Genomic DNA, 23,750 nt, shown 5'->3' on the forward strand with positions numbered 1-23,750 from the left:
GGGCCTTGTATTTGACACATATGTATTATACAATTGCTGGAACTGGAACTATTGGAGGCGGAAGTTCGGCATTCACTTTACTGTCAGGGTTGAATTAAACTGACAGTTTTACCTATTGCAGCACATCATGGGACACACAAAATTAGATGTGATTTAATAGTACATAGCAAATGTGCAAAAATTATTTTTTCCCCTGGCGTTCAGCTTTAAATATAAAATAGTAATCCAGCACCAAGCATAAAATACTGTATATAACTGTAACACAATTCCCAGCCGTTTTGCTGGATATGGGTCCCCCTGGGTTACCGCTAGCAACAACAGCACATTTAAGCATGTTTCTCAAAGTGTGAGCACTGAGACAATGACCAGTCCAGTATCTTTGGGTTTTTGTATTTATTTGGTAACTTGGATAGGAGAAGGGATGAGTGGGATACTCCTTTGGCTCAACTATGCACAAATTGCTAGAGACAATTGAAAAATGCCGATTGGCGCTGACTTGACGCTGGCTGAATGCCGGTCAACGCCGATTAACGCTGGTTAACGCTGGCCTGCTGCCTGTTAACGCTGAACTCACTTCTGACTGCTTTCCTGAATGAAGAAGTCCTCTTTAAGCTCCCTTAAGCACTCCTTGCTGAGGTAGCTACTTGTATACACTGCTGCACTGCTGAACACTTTAGGGCCTGCACCAGCGCCCCCTTTCACTCTTTTATCTTTAGGGTTTAGACATAGTCACCCCCTTTTCTAAGCCTTCTCTACTGGTTAGCTGGCTAACGCATCCCTTTGATCTTCTGGAGTGGTCCCCTCTCCTAGGCAGACCCCTGGGCAGTTTCAAGTACTCACAACACTGTTTTTCCCCGAAACTTCTGCCCAGCAGCTCCACTCAGTCCACAGCACTTTGGATCCCTCTCTGCAGCCCAGCTCAACCTTCGTCCTCTAGGCCGACTGCCCAGGACACCTTTTCTAGCTCTGTCAGGAGGAAAGACAGCCGTCAGCCTCCGCCCGGGACTCTGCTTTCCACCAAAGACGCCCTGTCACATGCTCCCCTCAGACTTATAACTCATCCCAGGGTGCATTGCGGCAAACTCCGCCCACTGAGATAGCTATAAGCCCTGGTGTGCTATTGACTAGGTTTCCTCCACTCTCCAATAAGAGCCCTCTTGGGGAGACTCCCCAAACTCAGTGGGGAGACTCCCCAAACTCAACAGATCACACCTGGAAGCATGTGACAGCCTAACTAAATGATCAGGCCCCTCTGATATGCAGACAGGGCCACATATATGCTCTTTCCTAGCACCTACCTAGGAGGGTGCTACATAACATTTTTTAGTTATTGTAAATTATCTTTTGGGGTAAATGTGTGAAACACAGAAAATAACAATATAGAGAATGTATATACCGTGTATCAAATCAAAACCAAAGAAATGTGTAATGTACCACAATGTACTTATTGTGTATTCCAGGTGAAAGAGAAGGTTACTGATTCAGGCCTCATGTACACTAGACGTTTGAAAACCTCTTCTGGATGCTTGAACTTGACAGCAGGTGAACGAAGTTAACTGCTTGCCGACCAGACGCCGTAGTTTTACTGCGGCAGGTTGGCTCTGTTCCGCAAAATTACGTATCTGTACGTCACTTCGCGGGACCGCTAGTGGGGGCACGTGCCGATTGGCCACAGGAGGAGCCAATCAGTGGGTCCAGAGGCCGCGATGCCTGCCAGGCACCCGTGATCGCTCCCCATTGTAAACACGGCAGACCGCTGTTCTGTTAGTAATGTACACAGGGATCCTGTGTTCCTCCTATTTAGGAAAACAGGTCTCTGTGTTCATTCAGCAAGCCCATCCCCCCACACAGTTAGAAAGCACCCCCTAGGGACACATTTAACCTTTTGATCGCCCCTGGTGTTAACCCCTTCCCTGCCAGTGTCAGTACAGTAACAGTGCATATTTTTAGCACTGATTACTGTAATAATGTCACTGGTCCCCCCAAAGTGTCAAAAATGTCAGTTAGGTGTCCGATCTGTCCGCCGCAATGTCGCAGTCCCGTTAAAAATCACTGATCACTGCCATTACTAGTATAAAATAAATAAATAAAAATTACATAAATCGTTCCCCTAGTTTGTAGACGCGATAACTTTTGCGCAAACTAAACAATATACACTTATTGGGATTTTTTTTTACCAAAAATATCTAGCAGAATACAAATTGGCCTAAAATGATGAAAACATTTGATTTTTAAATTTTTTTTATTGGGAATGTTATATAGCAGAAAGTAAAAAATATATTTTTTTGTTTCAGAATTGTCACTCTAAGAATTGTCACTCTTTTTTTGTTTTCAGAATTGTCGCTCTTTTTTTGTTTATAGCGCAAAAAATAAAAATCACAGAGGAAATCAATCAAATTTGGGTACAGCGTCGCACAACCGTGCAATTGTCAGTTAAATCAAAGCAGTGCCGTATCGCAAAAAATGGCCTGGTCATTAAGGGGAAAAAACCTGCCGGTCCAGAAATAGTTTCACTCAGTTTGACCACTTTTACATGCCAAGTTTACTGGCGTTTCTCTCTCTCCCCCTCTCTCCCTCCCCATTTCAAATGGTCAGCAATGTTTTCCTATTACAAACGCCTAAAAATGAAAACCCCTATAGAAGTTTCTACCGCGTTTAGAAACGTTTGCATGCTGTTCAAAGCATTTGGCGTTTGAAATGCCTATAAACTTCCGTCCTGAATGCATTTTTTTTGCTTTCAAGAAAATGCCTCTGAACGCAACTGCCTCTAAACGCCTATAAAAAACTCAGTGTACATGGACAGATAGGTCAACATAGAGGAGAGTTCAGGGGCAGCTGAAAAACATGACCAACTGATCCTAAACGTGCGTTTATCAGCAGCAGTGTACATGGGGCCTTAGCCTCAAGACTACAACCATTTGTACAAATAATGTATAGTATACGGGCTAAAAAAAAATTATGGGCCATATATTAAACCTGGAAACAATTTAGTTGGTATGAAATTTCTTCAAAGCTAATAAAGCAAAACATAATAGGATTTTTATTTATACTAACTGTAAAATCTGGACAGTGTCCAGTCTGATATAATCCCTCCAACTCTCCACATGCCTCAGTTTGTAGAAAAGCAGTAATAGGAGTAAGCTCATAAAACACAGAGGGGTGAAATACATGTCCTTTAATGAACTATAAAAAGATAGATTTTATGGCAAGTACAAAAATTCAGTTTTATTTCTGGTTCGTTATTCGACACAAGATTCAAGATGATATGGATTTCCAAAAGCAGGCCAACTGAGGGGCGGGCAGCAGTATAAAAATACCAACATGCCCATATAACGAAATCACAAAACTAGGGGTGCCTGAATGACTCTACACACCCAAAGCTTGCATCAGATGAGTTTTAAACCTCTACATGTTAACACTTAGAAAACATATCAACAGAAGATTAGGTGGCAGTCCTGCAAGTCTGGGAAACCATTACCCGATGCTGAAAAGATCAAGAGGTACTCACAGATCTAATAGATTGGGGCAGGATCTGGGCAGATAGACGGGAGAACAATGTTCTTACTGAGATGAAAGACCGAAACTATCTTTGGAGCAAGGCTTCTAGGTCTCAATACCACTTTATTTTTGCGTAAGACCATGAAAGATTGTATTAATATGTCTTATGATATTTCAGATATATATTTCAGTTTATGCCCATCCTGTGATGAAATGTGGGCCCTTGCATTTACATATTAACGAGCTAAGACTGAAAACCATTCATCCACCTTGGTCAGCAGACAGCTATGTTTTGCATTTAGACGACATGTTAAACCACCTGTCCATTCATTCATTTGAACACTTGTCAGTTGGATACTTAGCATTTAGATTACAAGACATGTTCCATAGACAATTGACAATTGCTTACATTAACACAGACAAGCTGAAAAAAGATGGACCGACTCTACAACAAAACACCTCATATTGACACAAATGCATAGGGAAACAAAAGCCTTTCATGTACAGTTTATGTGAGATATGTCATATTGTTAAATCATGACTTGTAACCAGTTTCAAGTAGTTTCTGCTGCCGAAATATCCTTTAAATGGGAGCACGAAACTTGAAATAAACAGTTGTGACTGCATGAAGTTTGAGTGCTGTGTGTCCTCATAACTCCCAGCTGGATGGAGGGGAAATTCATTATCTATTGGGAGGTTAGCAACTGAAGGGCTGTAATATCATCGTGATTGCCTCCTGACGAGAATTGAGCTAACAGACCAGAATGAGTTCTTTACAAGAGAAAGCTGCCATCCCACACACATACGAATTGCAGAGGCGATGGCAACAAGGAAAGCAACCTTGTGAGTATGGGTAGAAAGTGAAATATCTCTGAAGAGCTGACAAATTCAAATCTAACAGAGTCACAGGTGGTTGCACAGGGAAAACTACACACCCCTAGGAAAACTAGGCACCCTGTACAAAAGTCTTAACCAAGCAATGGGAAGCTAGTCATCTTTTAAATAAGACTGCAAGAGCTGAGATTTTCCCCTTGATGGTACCCAGGTCCAAATCCAGAGCTGTTTGCTAAAAGGTCAGGAATTGTCTCACTGAGTTATTCCTGGGGTAAAATGTTTCATGCACAATGCTAAATATGCTTTCCATGTGGAATGGCAGATGTTACAGGTGGTAGAATTCCTAGCTGTTAACAATGTAAGAATTACCGAACCAGAGAGTCCCATGTCTCTCAAAACCTGAGTTTCTACATCCTTCCATAAAAGCTAGTGACCAATGCGTGGTGGTAAACTGGTCCTTGAGATAAAAAATCTAGTCAATCTGGAAGACCTCACATGGTGTCTGTCAGCAGATTGATAAGGTGGGAAGAACATATCCACCTGGGCCATTTTTAGAGCTACAGTATGAGAATCACTGAAATGCCATCTTGATCCTGCAGAGTAGACCAGGAAGGAGTTTCAGAGGAAGAAAAGCATACATCAGGTTGTACCGATCCCAATGAGCCACCAGAGTATCCCCTGCTACCCCCAGAGGACCTCTACACCTAGAGATAAACCTGTCCAGTTTTTTGTCGAACCTACAGTGGATGTAAAAAGTCTATACACCCCTGTTAAAATGTCAGGTTTCGGTGATGTAAAAAAATGAGACAAAGATAAATCATTTAAGACATTTTTCCACCTTTATTGTAACCTATAAACTGTATAACTATCTTTTAGGTGGAGGGAAGTAAAAATTAAAAAAAAAAATAATAATATGGTTGCATAAGTGTGCACACCCTTAAACTAATACTTTGTTAAAGCACCTTTTGATTTTATCACAGCAGTCTTTTTGGGTATGAGTATCAGCATGGCACATCTTGACACTCCAAATCTGTCAGATTGCAAGGGCATCTCCTGTGCACAGCCCTCTTCAGATCACCCCACAGATTCTCTCGTTCAAAATATTTTATTATTTTAAGAGAAGAGAACAGATACAACCGGGGTTGCATACAATAGCACACAAAACAGTTGTACATAACAAAAGGTTATATGGGGGTACAAAATCATGACCAACAAATGCAAAACGTGTATTAATACAAAGAAGTGAAGCCCCTGCGGGATTGGAAGGTGAGGGGTTCAAGGCCATGGTCTCCTCCCGATCATCCCTAATGGGATTAATCTGTGACAGGGAGAGAGACAGGCGTCAAGACTTACCAGCTTTCAATCTAACCATCTATGGTAACTGTTTAATGCGCAGGTTGAACGCTTCCTGCAAGAAAGGGTCAAGAGAATTGTTCAAACGGATTTTAACTGTAAAAAGTTATCAATATTTGTAGGAAATCTAGCCCTATGGCTTTTGTAATATAGGCCACTGTAGCAACAGTGTATTGAATATAGATAAAACAACATAAAAAAAGGGAGGAGGTGGGGCCATTCCAAAAGGTTTATCTTCTTCTGGTGAAGCCATTCCTTTGTTAATTTAGATGTATGCTTCGGGTCGTTTTCTGCTGAAAAATGATGCTGTCATCACCATGCTTCACTGTGGATGTGGTGTTCTTTTGGTGATGTGCAGTGTTGTTTTTGTGCTAAACATATCTTTTGGAATTATGGCCAAAAAGTTCAACCTTGGTTTCATCAGACCATAACACATTTTCCCACATGCTTTTGGGAGACTTCAGATGTGTTTTTGCAAAATTTAGCCAGGCTTGGATGTTTTTCTTTGTAAGAAAAGGCTTCCGTCTTGCCACTATACCCCATAGCCCAGAAATATGAAGAACATGGGAGATTGTTATCACATGTACCAGACAACCAGTACTTGCCTGATATTCCTGCAGCTCCTTAAATGTTGCTGTAGGCCTCTTGGTTGCCTCCCTGACCATTTTTCTTCTTGTCTTTTCATCAATTTTGGAGGGACCTCCAGTTCTTGGTAATGTCACTGTTGTGCCCTATTTTCTCCATTTGATGATGACTGTCTTCACTGTGTTCTATGGGATATGTAATGCCTTGGAAATTCTTTTGTAACTTTCTCCTGACTGATACCATTTAACAATGTGATCCCTCTTATGCTTTGGAAGTCCTCTGCGGACCATCACTTTTGCTGTAGGACGCAACTAAGAAAATGTCAGGAAAGGCCTACTAGAACAGCTGAACTTAAATTCGGGTAATCAGAGGCACTTTAAATGATGGCAGGTGCGTACTGACTCATATTTAACATGAGTTTGAATGTGACTGCTTATTTCTGAACACAGGTACACCCCCAGTTATAAATGAGTGTGCACACTTATGCAACCACATTATTTTAGTTTTTTATTTTTACTTCCCCTCTAAAAGATTTCAGTTTGTTTTTTAATTGAGTTGTACAGTTTATAGGTCACATTAAAGGTGTAAAAAGTTCTAAAATGATTTACCTTTGTCTCATTTTTTTAAATCCCAGAAACCTGACATTTTAACATTATATTCACTGTATAGGCCAGAAGTCCCATTTCTGATGCCCCCAACCTGTGACACAGGTTCTGGAACACCTCTGAGTTTAGAGACCCTCCCTGGGTCAATGCACTGCTGGCTGAGGTAGTCTGCCTGCCATTTGTCTACTCTTGGGATGTAAATGGCTAACAAGGCTGAAACGTGAAGTTCAGCCCAGGACAGAATCCTTTCTACCTCTCTGCAGCAAGACTTCTGGTTCTTTCTTGACAGTTGATTTATATCACTGTGACATTGTCTGACTAAATCTGGGGCTCTAGTAGGGAGGTCCAGGATTGTAGGGAGAACCAAATTGCTTTGAGATCCAGAATTTTGATCAGGAGGCAGGAATACCCCGGTGTTCAAGTTCTCTGCACCAACAAGGTGTCTAGGACTCCTCTTCAGACCTTCATGCAGGCATACATTATTAGCATCTTTCAAGACATCGGGACACAGGATCTTACCCAACTTGCAAGCCCCATTCCAGAGCCACGAAAGTGACTTGCCTGGTGCTCGCTGTTATCTAGAGATGAAAGAATGTTGAGTTGAAGAGGTCTAGAGTGGAACTGTGCAAATGGAACCATCTAAAAACAGGCTACCATCAAGCTTAGAATTCTCAGGCGTAATCGAAGAGTTTGACTGCTCTTGGTCTGTAGTATCTGGAAGTGGAGAGTCAAAGGTTTTTTTTTTCGATGTAAAAAACTGGCTTTAGCCATTTTTAGGATTAGACCCAGATACTCTAAGTGATGTGTTAGCTTCAACACAGACTTCTAAAGGTTCGGGATCCAATCAGATCAAATGACATTGTTGGTCAGGAGCTGTGCTGACTGTCTCCTCAATGGGACATCATCCAGATTTCCTATAATCAGAATTTCTGGGAGTATAGCAAGGCTAGTATGGCAGCCAGTAGCATTGAGTAGCTTTGTGAACAGTCAGGATGCAGATGACAGACTAAATGCTAGGGACACAAAATGGTAGTGTTAAGTGCCCACAGCAAAACTGAGGAAGCCTTGATGTGCTGGAAAGATGGGGTCATTGGGGTTAAACTGGGCCCCTGGCATGGGTCTGGTCTTGGAGTTTGAAGCCTGGGAGTAACAAAATTATTCATTTTGGCTTAGGAGGAGGGGCTTAAGTCTTGGACTTTAACTGAGTAAAATAGGTACTTTTACACCCAGTGACATCTTTATGAGGGTGTTTACCATCAAAAAACATGCGTAACAAACTCTTTTGCACTGCTGTTTGGCAGACCTAAGTTTCAACCAAAGATTACTCTGTATATTCACTGATGGAAGACTCATTCGGCAAAAAAGTTGGGAGATATCAAACCTATCTACACAATAGTGTAAGGCAGTCGGCATGCGCTCTACAAATCAATGATCAGTATGGATAGAAACTGATTCAAAAATCCAGGGAGGCTGTGATAGTCCTAGAGCGCTGGGTGCTCGCAAAGGTCCGCAGCCTGAAGATCCATGTAGTAGAAGAAAAGAAGCGGCACTTCCAGCATTCAAAGGAACGAAAATGTATTGTAGATACACAAATCCAACACCTGACGTACAGGACAAAACTCGATCAGCAGACGCGTTTCACACCACGTGCTTATTCATTGCTTAGCAATGAAGCAATGAATAAGCACGTGGTGTGAAACGCGTCTGCTGACCGAGTTTTGTCCTGTATGTCGGGTGTTGGATTTGTGTATCTACAATAAATTTTCATTTCTTTGAATGCTGGAAGTGCCGCTTCTTTTCTTCTACTACATAGAAACTGATTCAGTCCATTCCCCTAAACATTTACAGAATAAGATCACAGCCATGGCAGGTTGCAGCCTGCTAGAGAAAAAAAGAATTTTGAAAGAGTTTAAAAACATTTGCCAGTGGGGTCCTTAACCACTTAAGCCCCGGAAAATTTTACCCCCTTCCTGACCAGGGGGTATTTTGCGATTCGGCACTGCGTGAATTTAACGGACAATTGCGGGGTCGTGCGACGCTGTACCTAAACAAATTTGACGTCCTTTTTTCCCCCACAAACAGAGCTTTCTTTTGGTGGTATTTGATCACCTGTGCGATTTTTTGATCATGCGCTATAAACAAAAAAAGAGCGACAATTTTGCAAAAATAACAATATTTTTCACATTTTTTTTTATATGAAATTCCCCCCCCAAAAAAATGTAAAAATCAAAATTTTTTTAAATTTTTGGCCAATTTGTTTTCTGCTACCTATGTTTGGTAAAAAAAAATCACAATAAGCGTATTTTGATTGGTTTGCGCAAAAGTTATTGCGTTTACTAACTAAGGGAAAGATTTTTGTCATTTTTATTGTTTTTTTTTTTAACGAGTAATGGCGGCGATCTGCGATTTTTTTTTTGCGGGACTGCGACATTGCGGCGGACAGATCGGACCCTTGACTGACATTTTTGACACTTTTGGGGTTACCAGTGACATTACTACAGTAATCAGTGCTATACATATGCATTGTTACTGTAAAAATGACAATGGCAGGGAAGGGGTTAACTTTATTTGAGAAGGAGGGGTTAAGTGTGTCCCTAGGGGCGTGATTCTAACTGTGATTGGATGTGGCTATGTGTGTAACAGCAGAGATCAACGGTCCTACATAGCAGAACCATATGATCTGTGCTGTTACACAGGGGAGAAAGACAGGTGGCTTTGTTTACATTAGCCTCCTGCCTTTCTCCCGGTGTAACCGACAATCGCGAGTGACCAGCGGACATCGGGTCCGCTGGTCACTCGCGCGGGGGGTCTGTGAGCGAGCCTCCAGCGACACGCGCTCGCTCCCTAGAGCCTCACAGGCTAGCGACATAGACCTACGTCACTTTGCCTGTGAGGGGCTGACTGCCGACGTAAATCGTCGTTAGGCAGTCGGCAAGTGGTTAACCAGTTGCCGACCACTCGCCGCACATTTGCGGCAAGTTGGTTTGGCTGCGTGAATTGACGTACTTGTACGTCGCTCACGCTCGCGGGTAGGGGGCGCTCACATGCACGCCCACCGACCCAGCAGTGATTGGATTTGTTCCAGAACCAATGATTTATGGCCTGGACGTGCTGATAGGTTCTGGCAAATTACAGAACGTCCTGTGCCTGTGTAATGTCCACACAGGCACAGGAAATAATGCAATCTCCCCTCCTGGAGCCCTTTATGGGTCCAGCGAGTGAAGAGGGAGCATCTACTGTGAGTTCACAAGCACTACACTGACACCAGTTCACATAGGCACATTTTTCATCCCCTGATCACCCCCTCCCAGTTAACCCTTTCACTCCCGGTCACGGTGTCACTATATACAGTGTACAGGTTTTTTTTTTTTTTTTACTGATCACTGTATTAGTGTCACTGGGGATGTCAGTTAGTGTGAGCAGCAGTTGGTGGCAGTACCCAGATAGGTTTAGGGTACCCACCATATATTCCCTAATAAAGATATAACCCCCTGATCATCCCAGTTAACCCCTTCACTGCCCTGTCACAGTGTCATTATTATAGTGTACAGATCTTTTTTCTGATCACTGTATTAGTGTCACGGGTGGCGTCAGTTAGCATCAATCCAGGATAGCGTCAGATTGCCCAACACATATTCAGTAATACATTTTAACCCTTTGATTGCCAGTGACACACACTAAACACCTCCATTACTAGTATAGTGTCTGAACAGATCAATATCTTTGATAAGATCAGAACTATACTAGCGTCCCCAATAGTTTAGTATAGTGTTCCCAAAATGCAGCGTTAGCAGGATCAGCCCTGACACCTGCCAGCACCTGTGTTTAGCCCCTCTGCACAGCCCCCAAGAAGTGCAGTATCAGCAGATCACTGTCACCTCTGATACACAGCACACAAAAATGCTACGATAGCAGAGTCAGGTCTGATCTCTGCTAGTGCTAGCAGTTAAATTTTTTGGTAGCACTTCAAACAGTCCTTGACAACTAAGTGCTTTTTTACCTGTGAGTCACACTAGGTACCTATAAATTTATTGGCCAAAATGTCCAAACAGAGGTACATTAGTGAAGAGGCCTACACGATGCTGAGCATAACAGATAAGAGCGATGGGGAAGTCTTACTGTCAGAATCAGGCTCAGTATTCAAATCTGTAGAGAGCAGCAACACCCTGACGACAGCTCTGATGATGGAGTAGTGGTCCCTGCTAAGGTCAGGCCCGTTCCCAGGTTGCTGAGGTTCAGCAATCGAATGGTTCTCGTATGCAGTAGAGTGTCGGTACTATTGCCGCTCAACCTTCTGGTAAACTGGCAAGCACCAGTGACCTAGTACATCCTGGTCGTAGACAAACCAGCACTGCAGTAACACTGAAACACGTGACGTGGTGAGTCCTATAAGTGCAGTTCAAGCTGGTGCGGTGGCTAGCACAAGTAGTGTTTCGCAGACACCAAGAATTCAAAGAAAGGCCGTAAAGCCCATAGTGCCCTTACTGATGCGCTTGCAAATCCTGATTGGGATTCCACCACTTCTGCAGCGCCCCTACTTCCCCCAATCACTGGCCAACCCGGAATTCAGGTGGAAACAGACAATTTTACTCCCCTTGGTTTTTATGAGCTGTTTTTCACAGAAGATCTGTACAGATCTATTGTGGACCAAAGCAATTTATATGCCGATCAATAAATTGCCGCAAACCCAAATTTGACCCTTGCCAGAGAATTTGCATGGGAACTTATCACTGTTTCCGAATTTAGAACCTTTCTGGGCCTATCCCTCATCATGGCCATTATTAAAAAGAGTGAGCTGCGGTCATATTGGTCCACTGACCCAATTCATTATATGCCCGTGTTCTCTGCTGCCATGGCCAGGACTAGATGCGAGCAAATCTTGCGGTTCATGCTTTTCAATGACAATGAACTCTGTCATCCTCCGAGTGACCATGGATATCCAGCTCCACAATATTCAACCCCTCGTAAATCACTTCAGCCAAAAATTTGCAGCCTTGTATATGCCCCAACAAGCTGTCTGCATTGATGAGACCCTGATTAAATTTTCTGGCCGCCTTGTTTTCAAACAGTTTCTCCCCAGCAAGCGTGCTAGATATGGGGTCAAGATGTATAAGCTCTGTGATAGGCCAACAGGCTATACATGTAGTTCCTGGATTTACGAGGGAAAATATATCAGTGTAGAGCCCCCGACTGCCCAGACTACATAGGGAGCAGTGGCAAGAATGTTTGGGACCTACCGTAGTTTCACCCTATTTCGGAAAGTCTTACCATTTATATGTGGACAATTATTACTTTTTAGTCACCTTTTTGATTCTGGAATTGGCGCATGTAGCACCATGCAGCCTAAACGCCGGGGCTTGTAGATGTCTGACTTAGACAGGGGGAGAGAGCCTGCTTGATGTGTAATAAATATTGTTTATTACACATTGTTAATGTTTTTATTCTGTCTTGCATTCACGCAGATAAGTCAGTCGAAATTACAACGGAGACTGGTGTTGTTGAGAAGCCCCTCCTGTGTCCACAAATACAACCTTAACATGGGAGGGGTGGACTTCAACAACCACATGATGGAGCTGTACTTAATTGCCTGTAAGCCTAGATGCTGGTACATAAAAGTGTCTGTATACTTATTCCAATTGCCTCTGCTGAACGCTTATGTGCTATACAAAGCATCAGAAAGAATTGGATCCTTCCTAAAATTCCAAGAAGAGATCATTACAGCCATTCTGTTTTTAGAAGTGCTGTGGCCGAAATTCACATTCCAGATGCAGTGAGCCGGCTGCATGAGAAGCATTTTCCGGATGTCCTCCCTGGTACCCCTACCCAAAGAGCACTGCAAAGAAGATGTTGTGTCTGTAGAAAACACGGATTTGGCATGACACCCTCTATTTTTGTCCCTCTTGTCCTGGCCAACCTGGTTTCTACATTGGGGACTGTTTCCGTCGCTACTACAGAATAGTGGAGTATTAGTATAGGGCACGGCACAGTCTAGGGCACACTTTAACACAGGGTCTCGAATAATGTTAGATGGCTATCACATTTTGAGAGACCCTAGCCTGGAACTTTTAGCCCCGGTTCACACTTATGCGAGTGCGGGAAGGCTGTGAATCCGCAGCCTGTTCCCGCATCGCACACGCACCCCCGGCAGTTCACACTGCCATATGCGATACGCTGGGGGTGTCAATGTAATCTTAACGACACCCCCAGTTTGATCGCATATAGCAGTGCGATCGTGCAGTTCGCACAGGATCGGATCGCACAAGTGTGAACCGCTGTGCGATCCGATCCTGATGCGGCTTCCAAAAAGGGTCCCTGTGCGTGTTTGCTGCGGCTGCGGTGCGAATTTAGCCATACAAAATGTATGGCTAAACTCGCACCGCACAGCCGATCGCATGTAATGAAGGAGCAGTGCGCTCCGACATTACATGCGAACCCGGCACTCGCACAAATGTGAACCGGGGCTTAAAGTTTTTGACAGTTACAAGAAAAAAAAAAACAAATAGTTGTTGTTTTATTGAGTTAATTTTCTGTTCTTACTGTTTTATAATATACTGCTATACTGTAATACACTGCTAAACTGTAATGTTTTATTATTACTGTTTTTCGTTGTTAACCATAATTTGCTTTGCAGATACTGCCATTCTACTGTTTTACTGAACTGTATACTATACTGCTAAATTGTAATGTTTTATTGTTACTGTGTTTTTCATTGTTAACCATAGTTTGCTTTGCAGATACCTCCATTCTACTGTTTTACTGAACTGTATACTATACTGCTATATTCTATAAAAATTTTTGGTACTGTGTTTTTCATTGTTAACAATAATTTTTTTACATATACTGCCATTCTACTGTTTTACTGTATTGTATGCTATTATATTGTAATGTTTTATTGTTAACCATTGCTTTGCAGGTACGCCCATCAGCTGTAGCACTGATTTGCTTTCAGCATATACGTAAATCAATGACTGTGGCGCTGTAGGAGGTGAATTCGCTTCCGCAGTTAAAAAAAAGAGCATACAGTTGTGCTCATAAGTTTACATACCCTGGCAGAATTTATGATTTCTTCCCCATTTTTTTGAAAATATGATTGATAACACAAAAGCTTTTCTTTCACTCGTGGTTAGTGTTTGGCTGAGGCCATTTCTTATCAATCAACTGTGTTTTCTCTTTTTAAATTATAATGACAATAGAAACTACCCAAATGACCCTGATCAAAAGTTTACATACCCTGGTGATTTTGGCCTGATAACATGCACACAAGATGACACAAAGGGGTTTGAATGGCTATTAAAGGTAACCATCCTCACCTCTGATCTGTTTGCTTGTAATTAGTGTGTGTGTATAAAAGGTCAATGAGTTTCTGGACTCCTGACAGACCCTTGCATCTTTCATCCAGTGCTCCACTGACGTTTCTGGATTCTGAGTCATGGGGAAAGCAAAAGAATTGTCAAAGGATCTGCAGGAAAAGGTAGTTGAACTGTATAAAACAGGAAAGGGATATAAAGCAGTGTTCAAACTCTAATCAAGAAGTTTGAAAAATGAGGGGTTCTGTTGAAACCAAACCACGGTCGGGTAGACCAACTAAAATTTCAGCCACAAGTGCCAGGAAAATGGGTTGCATGATCGGGTTGCCAGAAGAAAGCCATTACTAAGCAAATGCCACAAAATATCCCGCTTACAATACGCCAAACAGCACAGAGACAAGCCTCAAACCTTCTGGCACAAAGTCATTTGGAGTGATGAGACCAAAATTGAGCTTTTTGGCCACAACCATAAACGCTACATTTGGAGAGGAGTCAACAAGGCCTATGATGAAAGGTACACCATTCCTACTGTGAAACAAGGAGGTAGATCACTGATGTTTTGGGGATGTGTGAGCTACAAAGCCACGGGAAATTTGGTCAGAATTTATGGCAAGATGAATGCAGTATGTTATCAAAAAATACTGGAGGAAAATTTTTAGCATGGGCCTTCATTTGACATTCCAACATGGCAATGATCCTCATTCCTCAAGATCCTCTGTCATTGGCTACAGCAGAATAAAGTGAAGGTTCTGGAGTAGCCATCTCAGTCTCCTGACCTCGATATCATTGAGCCACTCTGGAGAGATCTCAAACGTGCAGTTCATGCAAGACAGCCCAAGACTTTACAGGAACTGGAGGCTTTTTGCCAGTAAGAATGGGCAGCTTTACCATCGGAGAAGATAAAGAGCCTAATCCACAAATACCACAAAATACTTCAAGCTGTCATTGATGTTAAAGGGTGCAATACACGGTATTAAGAACTGGGGTATGTAAACTTTTGATCAGGGTCATTTGGGTAGTTTCTGTTTTCATTATGATGTAAAAAGAGTAAACACAGTTGATTGATAATAAATGGCTTCAGCCAAACACTAACCATGAGTGAAAGAAAAGTTTTTGTGTTATCATTCATATTCTCTGAAAAAAGGCCAGGAAATCATAAATTCTGCCAGGGTATGTAAACTTATGAGCACAATTGTATATGGCAAAACATAGGGGATGGGGTGGACACAGAGGGCAGATCTCCCCTATGCTTCGCCATATATTTTTTACACTTTGCTTGGCAGAGATTTCCTCATCCACATCGCTCGTTTGAATTGAGGAATCTGTCATGTTCTTTTTTTTTTTTTCTGGGCTGAACAAAAAAAAAAAAAAAAAGAACATTGCATGTATGCCCATCATTAGAAGAAGGTAGATGCTGGGAGGTCTAATGGTGGGCATACCACACACTTTCTGGCAGAGATTTCTTCATCTACAAAGGTCAACAAAACTTACAATATATGCCCAACAAGGACCAGCACCGTACTGGTACGTCACTGGACTTTGAGTGGTCATACCGGGATGATACCTGCAGGTTTAGGCATCACCTTGGTATCGTTTTTTACAGCCAGCGGTCGGCTTCAATAGCAATCCTAGTGGCTAATTAGCAGTTAAGCTGCTTTTACAAGCAGGGGGAGGGCCACTGAGCTGACCAGAACCACCTCTTGAGGGAGTATATTCAACATTTTCACAGCTCTTACTGTGAAGAAATCTTTCCATATTTAGAGATTAAATCTCTTTTCCTCTAGACATAAAGAGTGCCCCCTTGTCCTCTGTGATGACCTTAAAGTGAATAACTCAACACCAAGTTCACTATATGGACCCCTTATGTATTTATACATGTTGATCATATCCCCCCTTAATCTCCTCTTCTCAAGAAAGAATAAATTCAGTTCCTCTAATCTTTTCTCATAGCTGAGCTCCTCAATGCCTCTTATCAGTTTGGTTGCCCTTCTCTGCACTTTCTCCAGTTCCCCCGATAGCCTTTTTGAGAACTGGTGTGCAAAACTGAACTGCATATTCCAGATGAGGTCTTACTAATAATTTGTACAGGGGCAAAATTATATCTCTTTCTCTTTCTGCAGTCAATGCATCTCCTAATACAAGAAAGGACTTTGCTTGCTTTGGAAACCGCAGCTTACCATTTCATTCTATTATTAAGCTTATGGTCTACCAGACCACCCAAATCCTTCTCCACTATGGTCTCCCCCAGTTCTACTCCCCCTAGTATGTATGATGCATGCATATTCTTAGCCCCCAAGTGCATAACTTTACATTTATCAACATTAAACCTCATTTGCCACATAGTTGCCCAATTAAACAGTGCAGTTGTACAACTGTTAATGATATTTGTTTTAGCAGAGGTAGTGTTTGCATTATTCAGTTTGCTTGAGAGAAACTTTAGGAAGACGGGTAAACACAAAGTTTAATTTGCACAGGATTCGAAAATTGTGTTCAGTCTCTCTTGTAAATAACAATATCACTCTTGTTTCTGGGTTCAGCCTTGAGACCCCTGGTTTACCAGGTTGCTTACCAGACATAGATAATGAAATGATTAATATGTAGGCCTGGTAGCCTAAATGGATAAAATATTTTTCTTTCTTATTTTTGGAGGGGATGGCTGCTCTTTTGAGGACTCACTGTTTCTGCATATAGCATTATCACATGTGTGAATGCACAGGAACAAACAAAAATGGACATGTAGCATTCTTCACTGGTTGGTACAAGTGCTGTGGTGTGCTTCTATGGGTCTGTGTCAGACCTGCATTGTCATTGGGTTTGGTATTAAAAATGAATGGTACTGCATTAATGGTCATGCACAAAACCTACATCTGTGCTCATTACCACATTGCACTCAATCAACAAGGTGTGTTTCAGACCTAACAGTTTTTTACATTGTTAATTTAGTGTTCCATCTATGTGCCTTTGTGACTGCTTCCTGTTCCTACATCAGACACTGTACAGTAGAGGCAGTGGCAGTTCAAGATGTTGTATCACTTTCTGAACTTGGAATTAGGCACTGTAAAGCTTCAACTTACTTGCAGGTTGCTGTAGCTGCAGAAACTGACGCATTTATGTGTTACACTACCACACCAAAGGAACAAGGCATGTATGGAGCAGGACTGTGGGACTGAATGGAAGAACTCTTGGTCCTCCAGAGTACCAGCATGACACACAGCGCTGTATTTTGGCCTAGGCTGACAAGGCCCAGGCCTAGGGTGGCACTTTGCAGGGGGCAGCAAAAAAGCTGCAACCTGCACAAAAAAAAAAAAAAGCAGCCTCCTCTTGGCTCCTGCACGAAAAGGGTCCCTGCCGGCTTGCCCTACACCTTTAGTATAGTGCCAGTGTTATGGGGTGAGTTGGGCCGGAGGGCAGGGTCCAGGAGGCAAGTCAGTCTGGCAGCCCTAGAAAGCTGTCACACTGCTACCTGCCGGTATGACAATACCAGCCAGTGAGGACATTAGGACAGACCACAGGCGAGCATACTGAATTGCATCATATACAATTAAGAATTAAGACTGGATTAGTAAGATTACTCCTTTCTTTTAGGATATTTGGACTTGTGTTTGCTGCCACTGATTATTTCACTTATTTATATAATGACTATGGACTTCCTAGTCATTATACAAATAAGTGAAATAATCCTATGATTACAATCAGTGGCAACAAACACAAGTCCAAATTTCTTAAAAGAGAGGAGTAATCATACTAATCCCGTGACATGAGGCTGTACTATTGGGCACTGATAAGGCTGCACTGATGGCCACTGATGAGGTGGCACTAATAAGCTGCACTGATAGGGCTGCACTGATAAGGCAGCACTGATATGCTGCACTGATGGGCACTGATGTGCGCTAATAGGCTGCACCGATGGGCACTAATATGCTGCTCTGATGGCCACTGATTAGGCAGCAGTGGTGCATACTGATAAACTGCACTGATGGGCACTAATGAGGCAGCAATGATAAGGCAGCACTGATATGCTGCACGGATGAGCACTGATGAGGCTGCACCGATGGGCACGAGGCAGCACTGATAAGCTTCACTGCTGGAGCTGCACTGATATGCTGCCCTGATGGGCCATATGTTTCACTGATGGGCACACTGATGGCCACTGATGAGGCTGTGCTGATTACCTCTGATGAGATGGCACTGAGACGCTGCACTGATAAGGCAGCACTGATGGGCACTGATATGATGCACTGGTGGCCACTGATGGGGCTGTACTGATGGCCTCTGATGAGGCCGCACTGATATGCTGTACTGATGAGGCTGCACTGATGGGCAGTACTGAGGCTGCACTGATGGGCGCTGATGAGGCTGAACTTATGGGCACTGATAGACTGTGGTTGTAGTCTGTGGTTTACAGATGACAGGGCGGGTCATAAACAGGAAGGGGTGTGGCCTTTACAGGAAGGGGTGGGTCATATTTAAATTAGGGGGTGCCCAAGTTTAGTCAGGCCTAGGGCAGCGCAAAACCTAAATACACCACTGATGACACAGCAGCTTTTCATGCCCTAACATGAGGACAGATTTTTGCACATATAGGGAATTCATCCAGGACCTGGCTGCCTAACATTCAATGGCAAAAGGAACGTGTCACAACTTTACATTTTCAAACCTTGTTTAAGAAAAAAATGTTTATATCTTATCTACATCTAAAACCTAATTGATACAGAAGAAGGCAAAAAAATAATATTTTATGGCTCATTTACATTTGTGTAAAAAGGACATTTGTCTTCAAAGGACATTTGACAGACCATGAGAAGACATAATGTCACCTCCTCACTGCCGTTTTAACCCTTAAAACACACCACTGCATGTGGTTTTGGCACAACCCAATTCAGTACTGCCCCCAAGCATGACAGTGGGAATATATTGTGCCTTGCCACGATAAGCAGCAAAGATTCTTCAACATGACAGAGCGAGTCCAGCTGAGTTAGACTGACTACTTCTATCGGGCCTCTTAAATGGATTCTAAATGGGCTTTAATGGAAGCAGTCATTTCTGTGCCATTTGCGCCAAATAATACTGCCTGAACTTAGTGTGCCCCAAAACTGGTGTACAGAAAATGGCTACTTGCCTCAAATCCTAATTGTGCACATTTTACATTGTGACATCATCCCTTTAGTAGGGAATATAATCACTAGGAATGTTTGATCCGACATGAAAGTGAGCCACTTACTCTTTTAAGGTCTTTGAGTCTGTTGTACTCCTCTGCCACCCCCTGCAATCACAAACACAAAGTAGAAAAGGTGAAGATAACAAGAGATTAGGATAGCAATTATACAGAGGTTTGTAACATCTCATATTCATAATCATAATTACTGTATAGGAGCAAAGCTAATTCAGATTTATGCACATTTAAAATGTCTGCCCTTGTTCTTCAGTTGAACAGTTTTCACTGTAATATTGGAGTGAAATGTTCTATGGTGCACTCCGAAACCCCTAATGGAGCAGTTTAGGTGCATTTTTTTAAAGGCTGTAGTCTCAGGTGTCCTCTTAGGATGCTTACCACAGCACCTAAACTGCATTTTGAAAGCCACAGGTCTTTTTAAATGTTTCATTTCTAAATAAAGTATTGAACAGACACTAATGGTTATAATGTACAGCCCAGGAACCAAATCATCAATAGCCGACTGCTGATGTACCTGGTACTGGGCAGTGCCCTCAGTCAGTCCATCCAGCTGTTTGCTGAGCTGTTGAAGTTGGTTGTTGATATTGTCCATTTCTGCACACATCTTCTTGTACTTCTTGAGATCAGAATCAAACTCTCGCTTGTACTCCTGCCGTTGATCATCTGAAGTGATGGGTGGATAGACACTATATAAAGAAAAATTATAGACACTATATAAAGAAAAATTTAGCAGAACATTAAATACAATTTGCAAATAAAATGCTGTGCAAAACTGCATACTTTGCATGTATGTTATATAGTATTGTAAACACTTCTAAAATTCTAGAATTGAGTCCTGCCTCACAGAAGGGGATGTGTGGGTGGAACGTTTGAAACACAGCAGCCAGAAGAGGAAAGATACAGTCTGATCCATCCATCCTGGGCTGTCTTTAACGCAGGGCAAGAGGGGAAGCTGCCCTGGGCCCAGTCATTGTTGTGGGGCGCAAAGCAGCTGCCCTTTGAGCCCTCATTGCCCTAAAACAGTTGATACTTGGATTGGGGCCCAGGGTCCAATCAATATTAAAGATGGCCCTGCATCCATCCACTCCCTCCCTTCTCTCCTACCTCCCAATGAGTACTGTGATGTAAGGGGTGCCTTTCTTTCTTTCTTTCTTTCTTTCTTTCTTTCTTTCTTTCTTTCTTTCTTTCTTTCTTTCTTTCTTTCTTTCTTTCTTTCTTTCTTTCTCCTGCTTCCCAGTGAGTACTCTCATGTAAGGGGCACCCTTCCTTCCTCCATCCATCCATCCATCCATCCATCCATCCATCCATCCATCCATCCCTCTTTCCTTTTCCTTTCTCTCCTCTCCCTCCATCTTTCTTTCTTTCATTCTTGCTGACACTGTGACTGTACTAATGACCCTGGCTGGGGACGCACTGATCTGCAGCACAAATCACTAGGCAGGCAGCAGTGTTTTTGGCTGCAGATCAGTGTGAATGGGCAATTAGGGCTGGTTCACACCATGCCCACACATGAATTCTGCAGGAAAATGCTGTCTGTTATTGTGCGATTCAGACTGCATGCAAAATGCACTCCATTTGCAATCTGCAGTGGGTGTCAATTGAAAGTTAATGACACTCCAAACACAGGTTGAAAATGCAGTGTGTCTGCACCGTATCGTATGGTACTTTTGTGCCATGCGATCTGGTTGCGGTATGTTTGAACTACTTGCTTACTGGGCACTTTTACCCCCTACCTACCCAGGCCAATCTTCAGCTTTATTATTGGATTATTGGTAAGGACTATCCCCTTACTATACCTGAGGAGTTGGGGACATAGGAACGACATTTACAATGGATTAGGAGGAGAAACAAATGCTGCACCCCAATACCCTGTCATGAACAACTCTCAATACTGATACCTTTAACACAACACACTCTTGTACTGCGGGCTTATTGGTATCTACTTAGACCTTTTTGAAAATATGGTTTCCAAAGGTTAATGATATTAAACTAATAGAAGCTTTGAGCTGTACAATGAAAAGCTCTGATGAAAATTTCAGAGCTTTTAAATCTATTGGAAAAAGTGTACTTTGTCCAATAAATACAGGGTCCTCCTGAGCAATATGACAGATAGAGCCCTTGCGTTTTCCACTTACTATTTTTAGTTCTTGAAGGAACCACCCAATAGAATTTATTATCTGCCTTCCCCTGCCTTTTTTCCAATCCACTTCTGCTTTTTATTTGTTTTGTTCCAGTTTTTTCATGAGCTTACCTGTCCCATTCATCTTCATCTCTGTCATCTCCAGATTCAAATGCTGTTGTATAATCGGTTTCATACTGAGACTCATCAAGCTCTGGATTCCTCCTCCATCTACGACCTCTACGGGCTGAAGGTCTGCTTGTGCTCTGCTGAGTCTCAGAAACTGATATAGGTGGGCTGTATTAGCATAAAAATAAATGACAATATTAAAGGGGTGAGAATAAATGTGAACATTGTCCTGGAACTGGTCAGAGTCAATAAGTCAATTAGTTGACATAAAATAATGAAAAGAAATGGCTGCACTCAGATGTTGTCGAAATCCAGGTTTATTGGACATCCCAATGTGGCAAAAAAGTGGCAAGGTAGACACGTTTCACACACTAAGATGTGTGCTTAATCATGATTAAGCACACATCTTAGTGTGTGAAACGCGTCTACCTTGCCACTTTTTTGCCACATTGGGATGTCCAATAAACCTGGATTTTGACAACATCTGAGTGCAGGCATTTCTTTTCATTATTTGACTGTCCACGGAGGCGAGCCTGGGCGAGCACCGCTGTTGGTCATCAAGCTTCCCATTACCTTGAGCAGTGTATCTCTTTCCTTTGTAGTTGACATACAGTAGACCATCTTTTTTAATAAAGACATCTTTGGTATTGTTAGGCAGCACTTAACCCACCTAGGCTATTCTTTTACATTAAAAAGCAGTTTTTACTTGCCAGATATGTAGTAGAATTCCTCTTGAGCAAAGTCTGGCAATGGCAATTAAAACTGTGGGCACCAGAAGCCGCAGCTTGTTCCCTTCCTTGATTTTGTGCAGCTGGATCCAGTTCTCGCGCCTACGCAGTAATCACACTGCACGGTGCACACTGTTGTTGACAAGTTGTCACTGCAATGGCAGCGTTGATAGAAGTTCCCAACTTGTTGTTATGGCAACTTGTCAATAACATGGGACCAGAATCCAAACTCCGCCTATAACGCGTAATTTCCAGTATGGAAATAATGCGATGTACAAAGCTAAGGATGCAAAAAAACACCTGGGATATTGTTGTGTTCAATCCCAAGATTCCCAGGGGCTATCCATATAACGTCAATCGCCTAGGCAGCTGTATGCGGAAGTGGCAGAAAAATTTAAAAAAAAAGATATTTTTTAAAAACAAAATAAGTTTGCAATATCTAAACATTGTATTCCTTCGCATTAAAATAAACAAACTATAAAAAGAGGGTATATAGCTGCTTTAAACCCTGCATATGCTTACAGTATCTAATCTGGCAAAAAAAAAACACTAAAATAGGAATTAGAAAGCTACTATACTATCCAATCCTAGGAATCAAACTACTTTCATATATTATAGAGTGTAAAGCCTCTGATGGGGAGTGAAAAATCAATAGGAAGAGTACCTTCATCCAAATATAGTCATACAAAGCAACCAGAGACCATGCCCCATGGTCACCTGGTGAGCCAGAAGGAAAATGGACTATCTCGATAACCGTATATATACAGACCACTTGAATAAAAAAAATCACATACCATTTTATTCATGCAAAGATTTAAAAATTGGTATGTATACACACAAAATGTGGTAAACATAAATCACATAGTGTTACAACATTAAATATTCACAAAGAAACAGGTGCATCACACCAATGTTGCATCAACCTAGCTGATACATAGAATTCGAGGTGTGTGGCACCAGGATCACTGTGGTGTATCTTATATCCTTTACATGTTTCACAGACTGTGCTGCTTCTTCAGGAGGAATTAAACAAGATATCATCTGTAGTAACCATAGTTATCTAACAGGGAAAGGTAGCATACAACTTAATATCATAATCATGATCTAATCATGGTATTTATTGGGGGAATGCCACATGTACATTTACCAGCAAGATCTAGCATCTGCAGAGAGCCAAAACAAGGAGGACCACACGTCTCTCTCATGGCAGGCACGGGGGCAAAACAGCACCTATTTGCCCCTCGTGCCTGTCACGGGGAGATCATGTCTGTATCTTGATTATACTATTATGATATTAAGTTGTGTGCTACCTTTCCCTGTCTGATGACTATGTTTTACTACAGAGGATATATTGTTTATTTCCTCCTGAAAAAGCAGTAAAGTCCCCAAAACATGTAGAGGATATAAGATACCCCACGG

At 42.3% G+C, this 23,750-nt stretch overlaps 2 protein-coding genes across 4 annotated transcripts in view; both read right to left on the reverse strand.

The window, feature by feature from the left end:
• The window catches only part of OCEL1 (occludin/ELL domain containing 1), a 245,874-nt gene that overhangs the window by 113,624 nt on the left and 108,500 nt on the right, over nt 1-23,750 (reverse strand). The gene's annotated exons all lie outside the window — the stretch shown is intronic.
• Nucleotides 1-23,750, reverse strand: part of LOC309562532 (occludin-like) — an 80,937-nt gene that overhangs the window by 1,842 nt on the left and 55,345 nt on the right. For both annotated transcript variants that reach the window (XM_082266780.1, XM_082266779.1), the window contains exons 5-7: nt 21,607-21,771; nt 19,870-20,041; nt 19,404-19,445 (exon numbers count right to left, since the gene is read on the reverse strand). In XM_082266780.1, the coding sequence (XP_082122906.1) occupies nt 19,404-19,445; nt 19,870-20,041; nt 21,607-21,771 (379 nt within the window). The remainder of the gene's footprint in view (nt 1-19,403; nt 19,446-19,869; nt 20,042-21,606; nt 21,772-23,750) is intronic.

The sequence above is a fragment of the Pelophylax lessonae genome (genome assembly GCF_965119305.1).
Source record: "Pelophylax lessonae genome assembly, chromosome: 1".
NCBI classification, from domain to species: Eukaryota; Metazoa; Chordata; class Amphibia; order Anura; family Ranidae; genus Pelophylax; species Pelophylax lessonae.